The sequence below is a fragment of the Vipera berus genome (genome assembly GCF_964194415.1).
Source record: "Vipera berus genome assembly, chromosome: 4".
Lineage (NCBI taxonomy): Eukaryota > Metazoa > Chordata > Lepidosauria > Squamata > Viperidae > Vipera > Vipera berus.
In genome coordinates this window covers 55,887,167-55,896,772 of record NC_138206.1, presented here as the reverse complement: position 1 = coordinate 55,896,772, position 9,606 = coordinate 55,887,167, and the positions used below count along the sequence as shown (strand labels likewise).

At 35.3% G+C, this 9,606-nt stretch overlaps 1 protein-coding gene across 1 annotated transcript in view; it reads left to right on the top strand.

The window, feature by feature from the left end:
- Positions 1 to 1,513: 1,513 nt before the first annotated feature.
- ERG (ETS transcription factor ERG) overlaps positions 1,514 to 9,606 on the top strand; it is a gene marked incomplete at its 5' end in the record, with an annotated part of 71,749 nt that continues 63,656 nt past the window's right edge. The window contains one exon of the mRNA XM_081327125.1: positions 1,514 to 1,552. Within this exon, the coding sequence (XP_081183251.1) occupies positions 1,514 to 1,552 (39 nt within the window). The remainder of the gene's footprint in view (positions 1,553 to 9,606) is intronic.

The window sequence follows — 9,606 nt, the reverse complement described above, 5'->3', positions numbered from 1 at the left end:
TATAAATGGCACAATTATATAGTAGTAGTATTATAATCCTTAAAATGCATTGCTTATTTATTATTAAATGTTTTAGGATTATTTTTATTACTGTCTGATATTCCTGGAACTATTAGAGACACTATGAAAGAAACAAAAATCTCAGTTACTATAAAGTGTTAAAGAAATAACTCCAAATTAAAAGGGATATATTTTTATTTTATTACTTTTTATGTCACTCTTCTCCCCACAAAGTGGCTATATATATTATATAGAATTTATTGAGCTGTGTCTCATTGAAATGCTTTCCTAATAAAAGAAATAATTCTATAGACCTAATTCAATTTTTGGGCATCTTTTACTAAGGCTAAGATAGTCAGAATTCAGTGTTATTATTTTGCACTGGGAGGTATATGAAAAAAATATGAAAAAAATACCTTAGTTTTTAATGCAATTTTCATAGTAACAATTAATGGCTTTTAAACATCTAAAATATAGGGATGCGGTGGCTCAGTGGGTTAGGACGCTGAGCTTGTCGATCAGAAGGTCGGCAGTTTGGCAGGTCGAATCCCGAGTGCTGCGTAACAGAGTGAGCGCTGTTACTCGTTCCAGCTTCTGCCAACCTAGCAGTTCGAAAGCACGTAAAAATGCAAGTAGAAAAATAGGGACCACTACGGTGGGAAGGTAACAGCGTTCCATGCGCCTTTGGCGTCTAGTCATGCCGGCCACATGACCACGGAGACGTCCTCGACAAGCGCTGGCTCTTCAGCTTTGAAATGGAGATGAGCACCGGCCCCTAGAGTTGGAAACGACTAGCACGCATGTGCGGGGGAAACTTTACCTTTACCTTAAACATCTAAAATAGCAATAGACTTAGACTTATATACCGCTTCACAGTGCTTTACAGCTCAGAGTCAGCATATTGCCTTCAACAATCTGGGTCCTCATTTTACCGACCTCAGAAGGATGGAAGGCTGAGTCAACCTTGAGCTAGTGAGACTCAAACTGCCAAACTGCTGGCAGCTGGCAATCAGCAGAAGTAGCCTGCAGTACTTCATTCTAACCACTGTGCCACCAGGGCTCTGTGGAAAAATCTCACTTTTTCCACTTTTATTGTTATTTTCTTTGAGTGTGAATAGAAATGTGGAATATAAATAATTATTTAAGATTGTTCTTTTTCCCCCTAATGATTAGGGTGATCATTATTGTTAGTATAGCACATAAGGTTGTGCATGAATATTGCTTGTGGAAGAAAATACATCTTTTAACTTGTATAAGGCCTAGATTATTTAGAAATCAATGGCATTGGTTGCAGTTGATAATTGTGTATGGATTCACAAAGAATTGTAGAAATACGTGAAAAGAGATTTTCAATGCTCTTTTCCTCCTAAATCTCTTTTTCATCTTATAGCAGACTAAAACATTATATGCTAAAACACGAATGTCACAATTACATGGTTATGTTTTCTGGGGTTAACAGTTGCCTATGGCTCTCAACTGTTGGTACATACAGTAACACTGGCTGTTAAAGGACATGATTCAAAGTGTCCCAGATCAAGCAGCACACATCAAGGTAAATCTTATACTTGATTTTGAGTTTCTTGATTATGGTTTATTTTCTTAAATACAAGCACATTCAAAAACAGCTGTTGTAAAAGGAGGCAAACACAGGAAGTGGGAAGATAAGATTAACTTCTCATTCTTCCACTATGGAGTTGCCTTTCTACTTAAGTTGTTCAGTTTTTCATCAAATGTATTTTGTGTTGGGGAAAGATCAAAGGAGGCTACAATTTCATGTTTTACCTGTGACAATACTTCTAGCACCATCAAACATCAATCCCACATTCTTGGGAAAGGCTCGACAGGTAGATAAAAATGCCAGTTCCAGTCTGGATATCTGGCTGACTATGTGACAAATTATAAAAACTTCCTGGGGTTGAGAAACACATGCCATAAACTCTAACATAATTAGATATGATTTCTGATATTCAAAAATACTAAATGCAAAATATATACTGTATATGGAAGTTGTCAAGTCAGTAGCATAAAATGAAGTTTATGAAAGATTAGATTAATGTTGCTAATATTTATGAAAATAATACATATGAGGAAAATCAGCCTTGTTTATAAATGTGGAGAGAAAAATAGTTACATGGTAACATATTCCAAATTTTTCAAACAAGGTGAAATATTTGTTTATTGTATATTTTTTCAATACCTTGTGGTTTATTTTAATATTATTGTTAGAATGGCAGTTTTCCTTTCTGATATTTTACTATCTTTCTCCTTAAACTAAGAAATAACAATACCAAACTCCTTTAAAAAAAGAAATTGGGAATAATGGTTTCTTTGTTTTAAAACTCAGAATTTTTGAGCAATCCAAAACTCATTGCCAACAGCCAGATGGGGAACAGTGCTAATGATATCTTCAAAGGGCAACATATTACTTTAATCTTCTCCCTGAATTTGATATGAGTCTGTTTATAGATTATAATGATTTCTATTATCTATCCAAGACTGCCGAGCATCCCATTGTCCCTTTTCTGACCTTCCACTACTATTGACTTGACACAGGAATAGAGGATTAGTTTTCTGATAAAAAGTTGCATTTTTATTATGGCTGCTGATATACAGTAGCAGTTGGAAAGAAAACCATGTTTTTTCTCATATGCGCATGAAAGGTTTCTTGTCTTTTAAAATGGCGTAACGTTTCCCCATATATAGGTAATCCTTGACTTACAACTACAGTCAGGACTGAAACTTCTGTTACTAAGAGATGCAGTTATTAAATGAGTGATGCCCAATTTTATGACTTTTTTTTACCATTGTTGTTGTTAGCTGCAAAGTCGTGTCCGGCCCATCGTGATCCCATGGACAATGTTCCTCCAGGCCTTCCTGTCCTCTACCATCTTCTGGAGTCCATTTAACCTCATACCTACTGCTTCAGTGACTCCATCCAGTCACCTCATTCCCTGTCGTCCCCTTCTTCTCTTGCCCTTAACCTTTCCCAGCATGAGGCTCTTCTCCAGTGAGTCCTTCCTTCTCATTAGGTGGCCAAAGTATTTGAGTTTCAACTTCAGGATCTGGCCTTCTAAAGAGCAGTCAGGGTTGTTCTCCTCTAGGACTGACCGGTTTGATTGCCTTGCAGTCCAAGGGACTCGCAGGAGTCTTCTCCAGCACCATAGTTCAAAGGCCTCAATTCTTTGGTGCTCAGCCTTCCTTATGGTACAACTTTCACAGCCATACATTGCAAATGGGAAGACCATAGACGTGACTATACACACTTTTGTTGACAGGGTGATGTCTCTGCTTTTTAGTGTGCTGTCTAGATTTGCCATTGCTTTCCTCCCCAGGAGCAAGCGTCTTTTAATTTCTTGGCTACAGTCCCCATCTGCAGTGATCTTGGAGCCCAGGAAAATAAAATCTGTCACTACCTCCATTTCTTCCCTATCTATTTGCCAGGAATTGAGAGGGCTGGATGCCATGATCTTGGTTTTCTTAATGTTAAGTTTCAACCCAACTTTTGCACTCTCCTTCTTCACCTGCAACAAGAGGCTCTTTAGTTCTTCTTCACTTTCTGCCATTAGAGTGGTATCATCTGCATATCTTAGGTTGTCAATATTTCTCCCGGCAATCTTAATTCCAACTTTTGATTCATCTAGCCCTGCCTTTCTCATGATGTGCTCTGCATATAAGTTAAATAGGCAGGGCAACAGTATACAGCCTTGCCTGACTCCTTTCCCAACAGTGTCCGGTTTTCACTGTTGCTTCTTAACCCATATATAGGTTTCTCAAGAGACAAATAAGATGGTCTGGCACTCCCATCTCTTTAAGAACTTGCCACAGTTTGTTGTGATCCACACAATCAAATGCTTTAGCATAGTCAATGAAGAAGAAGTAGATGTTTTTCTGGAACTCCCTAGATTTCTCCATGATCCAGCGTATGTTGGCAATTTAATCTCTAGTTCCTCTGCCTCTTCAGAATCCTGCCTGTACTTCTGGTAGTTCTCGATCCACATACTGCTGGAGTCTAGCTTGTAGGAGTTTAAGCATAACTTTACTAGCATGTGAAATGAGTGCAATGGTGCGATAGTTTGAACATTCTTTGGCACTGCCTTTCTTTGGAATTGGAATGTAAACTGATCTTTTCCAATCCTGCGGCCACTGTTGAGTTTTCCAAATTTGCTGGCAAATTGAGTGTAGCACTTTTACTGCATCGTCTTTTAAGATTTTGAATAGCTCAGCTGGAATACTGTCACTTCCACTAGCTTTGTTGTTGCTCAGCTTTTCTAAGGCCCACTTCACTTCACATTCTAGGATGTCTTGCTCAAGGTCAGTGACCACCTCATCGTGGTTATCAGGGACATTAAGCTCGTTCTTGCTCATTTTTTACCATAGCCATTAAATAAATTACATGATTGTTAACCAAGTCCCTCACTGATTCTCTTGTTGGAAAGTCCCCTGGGAAGGTCACAAATGGCAATCACATGACTACAGGATGTCACAATTGTCGTGAATATATGCTGGTTGTCAAGCACTGAAATTTTGATTCCATGATTGCAAGGACACTGTGATGGTCATAAATACAAGGACCAGTCATAAGTAACCTTTTTCAGTGCCATCATATGGTAATAATGATTGTATGTGAAAGACTACATGTAGCCTTTAGCATTTTTTACAGTTAAGATTCTATATTTGTCCTTCTGCATCAACTTGCTATGGCAGAATGGATTTCTTTGGCGATAGGAAAACTGCTTTTCAGCCTAACAGCTTGAAAAAACCTTTTTGTATCTGCTTTATATATCTCTACCCAGTGAGGCAATTAATACACTTGTCCAACACACAGCACCTAGCACTTACTCAATATAATCACCTTCAGAAGATACCTCTAACATAGACTAAACAAATTACAGATTAGGCACATACGTGCAAATAAAACAATGAATAGATACAGGAAAGAAATTACAGCTAACAATAATCCCAAATCTGGTGTGTTGTGTCAATAAAACTAATCCTGATAAAGATACATTTTAACATGTTATGTCATTTCTACAAAAGGGAAGAAATGGAGCATAAAAATACTTTATGGTTTTAAATTTGTATGAATTTTCAAAACATTACTACAGTTTTGTTGTTGTAGTGTGAGAGAATTTTGAAATAAAATGTACTTTAATGAGTACTGAAGGGTTCACAGACTGGGCAACCTACCCACAACTGTTTTCAGAACTGTTGGTTGAATTAATTTGTGACTCAAGGCATTTTTGGAGGATATAAAAGAAAAGCTGTAATTAATATTATAATATTTTTAATGACTACAATTAGTTTGGAATATTTTGTGTACTCAGTGGTATTAAATATTTATAGTAAACTTCTCTGTTACCATTTGAAATGTTAAAAATATATTACGAAATGGCTGACATAATATAGTATTTCCTATCAAGTAGAAATAATTAGATACAGTTATAATTGCTGGCACTTATATCATAGAAGTAGAATAAAGTCAGTAAAAGTATTAGCAAACAATTTATATAAGCAGCATAACACATCATAACAAAGAAGAAACACAGGTATAGTTTTATCAACAAAAAGGGGAGAAAATGGTGATAGAAAAAAAATGTTTATTCTTAGGACCAGTGAAGTATTAGGAACATTTTTTTTACATGGGTATTATTTTATGTAGAATTGTGCTAGGTTGCAGCTCTACATTATAGAAGTATATAAAAGGCCATAGAAATTGAATGAATGAATGAATGAATACTTAACTGTGCAGCAAATATCAAAATACTATGCTGAAATTAGATGGTAGAGGACAGGAAGGCCTGGAGGAACATTGTCCATAGGGTCGTGATGGGTCGGACACGACTTCGCAGCTAACAACAACATGCTGAAATTAAAGCTATTATTCTTAATTTTTTTCAAAAGTAGTTATCAATGTAATAAATTCTGGTATGAATAAAAAGATCATACTTTATAATGAATTGTGTACTTCTGTCTTTTGTTTTCTTTTCTTTAGCAATAGCTTCAGTACTTTTGCTTCTTCCTAGGAAGCAAAAGAAAAATATGTAAATTTTGGTCCTTGTTTTTATTTAAAATTGACTCCCTTAGATAAGCAATGAACCACACCTATAAGCTTATTTATCCAATTGATAGAGGTATGAGTGTTTAAGGAAAAGCAATAGATAAAGACTTGGAGACATAAAGCTTGCTTTAGATCTAGGTGGAAGGTAGCTTAGTATGAGTAGCAAATATGGCATTTATGTTGCTTAGAAATTGTGGTTGTTAGTGAAAAAAAATCTGAAATAATGATAAAAGTAAGTGAACATCTTTATGATTTGCTACAATATACAGATATCAAAGCTGATGATGTCAACTAATGGAAAAATGAGGGCTATAAACCTGTTACTTAAAAACAATCCTATATCACTAAATACATTTTGCAATGCATATATGTAGATATATGAGTACTAACAGGCAAATAATGTTACCAATGTGATTCCACCCTTTTTTCTTATTGCATTCCATTAATTTCTTTGGTAACTATTTCTTATTCCCATTCTTCACTTTGCATAAATTTTCTTACTCTTTCAGGGAACTGTATGCTAACTATTTAGAATACTCAGACAGATGTTCTGACTTAAATATCTATGAGCAGAAGCAACATGAACATAGACTAGAGCACATATTCTCATTCTTTTAAATAATGAAGTAGAATTTGAAGCCATCTAGTTCTAGAAATTTTGGCCGAGAAAATCTTCTGGATGTATGACTTTGGTCCTGTATCAATTATTCTTGGAGAAATAGCATATTTAATCCAGTCAATTCATATCATTGTGAACACAAAATGTCACTGATTTCACTAAATAAAATTAAACATGATGAATCTCTAAAATGGGTTGTGCAAGAAAAAGGACCCGTGTATGCATGCATTTTTAGTACTTAAAAAATTCCCATTTTTTCAAGTATGCTGAAAGAAGAAGTGAATTAAAAAGCTCACTTATTTAGGGTTATGTGCAGGTCCTGGGATACTTAATGGATTTGATATCTAATCTAATGATATTTAATATTTACATACAATGTATTATATAATTATATGTCCTTCACATTAGGATGTATTTAGTTTTTTTTAAGTTATCCATGAATATGTTCAGAAATTTTTTTTACAGGGATGTTATTCTCTGTAACATATTTTTAAAAACAGTGCTTAGTTGAAATATGGTATGTTTAGTGGCAACAGACTGTGTAGTACAATGGAAAAAACAATTTTGATTATTTTATATATTTATTTATTTGAAATAGTATTAATTCTCAAAGCCTTGTAGTATTCAATAATTTCAAAGACTTTGATTTTGGAGATGATTTCAGAAAAGCCTTTGGCAAAACTCTTTTCCCCCCAATCTTATCATCATATCTTTTTTTCTCATGCTCAAATACCAAATACAATTTTGTAGTGCATAATTAGTCCTGATTTCATCCAGAGAGTTTATAGTGAGAATTTAATTAGGCATATACAGAGTCTAGCTTATCGTATGTGTTTATCTCATCTTCACGATAATGTGAAATATAACAGCATGTCTGGTGTACCACACTGAGAATTGCAGACAAATCATTATATTTTTGGTAGTGGGGGAATTCATAATGCTTAGCAGCAGTTCTGTGTTATTAGAACATCTGTTTCTATTTTCAGCCCAGTCATTTGGCCAGAACATTGGAGCATCCCTCTGCAGAATAGTGATCGACACTTTCTAAAATTTTAATTTATTTCAACTGATCACTTAAAGCATGTGTGTGTTCTTTTTGCAGATAGATTAATTTACTCCATACACTAAATTGATCCAGATTGTTAGATTTCAACTGAGTTAGTAAAGAATACTACATACAATTTAATCTTTGTATAATGACTGATTGTATTGTGAATCAAGCAATTTAATAGTGCTAAGCACATTGATTTGTGCCTTAGATTGTAAGCCGCCCTGAGTCTTCGGAGAAGGGCGGAATATAAATGGGATTAAAAAAAAAGTAAGATTGTTAGTTTTAGTATTTTTGGCTTCAAATCCAAGGAAAATAGCTCTATAGCCAAATGTGTGGCTGAATTAGCTTGGGAAAAAGTTCCTTCTGTCTTTGATAATGTGGATATGGTTTAAGACTGTTGTCTAATTGAGGGACAAAACTTTGAAAAAAGGCATGCATGGCCAGCACAGCTAAATGTGACTCTAGATATTCTATTTAAGATTGTTATATGTGTGCTTTATGACACTTGAGCAAAACTCCACAAATCAGGAACAAAAATATTCTGAAATAACTTTTAGAAATGTTTAATGACATACATGAAAGGCATTCTTTATAAATGGATGTGATTTGATGATCTATTTTCACATTAGATTCTTTATATTATTTTTTATTCTGGAAAGAGAGCTATTCTGTCCCTCAGAAATAATCAGGAGGTAGAGATGAAATGGGAAGGGAGAGATGTCAAAATACACAGGGACACTTATTCTGCTTCTGACCCCTCCTTTTTCTTTTGTCCATCTTTCCTATCTTTCCTAAACTACAAAAAACCAACAAAGAGTGACCTTCTGCCAGCCAATTTGCTTCTCAGCCCAACCTACTTCTCAGGATTGTTGTTTTGGGGAAAATAGGAGGAGGAAGGAGTATTATGTATATTTGCCACCTTGAGTTGCTTATAAAGCCAATAAAGGCAGGGTAAAAATCCAAGCACATGGATTTAATCTATTCTTGACCATCATCACATATTGTCATACCTGTCTACAAAATAGTCATTCAAGCCAGAATGTATTACATATGTACTCATTGACTTTAGGTTTACATTTGATCTTGGTTATGATCAAGCACTGATTGCACTGAGTAATTGCTTTTAACATTTTTTTTGAAGGGGGTGGATTTTAAAAATTACTAGCCAGTCTCTAATATCTGAAAAGTTATTAAACATGCTGAGGACAGTATAGTTTGAGATTTTCTTAATGAAATGGATTATCTAAAACTATTTCATTTGATGTTCAGGATCAATTGTGGGATTGCATCAATTTTGGTTTCCATGATAGATTAACTTTTGGGGAGGAAGAGGGCTAAATAACTCTTATACTGGTATTTGTTGTCAGTCTTTTGTGTGCTTGGAAGGACCCATACAATTAAATACAAATAAATAAAAAATAGTTTAGGATATATTGTAGTATGGCAGAAAGGCTATCCAGAAGAATGCAGGAATCATGTATAACAAATAACTGGACTGAATGAAAAATAAAAGCCTCCAGTAGAATAAGTCATTATTAGAAGGTTGGACAGATGTATTATGCATTCCCCCCTTCATGGATTACTACCTTGTCATGGCGAAGGGGCTTGTGTAATTCAATGAAGCTATGAGCTATGCCGTGCAGGGCCACCCAAGTTGGACAGGTCATAGTAGAGAGTTCTGACAAAACATGATCCACTGGAGAAGGAAATGGCAACCAACTCCAGTATCTTTGCCATGAAAACCCTATGAACAGTACCAAAAGGCAAAAAGATATGACGCTGGAAGATGAGCCCCTCAGGTTGGAAGCTGTCCAATATGCTACTGGGGAAGGGCTAGTACTAGTAGTGCCAGAAAGAATGAAGCGACTGGGCCAAACC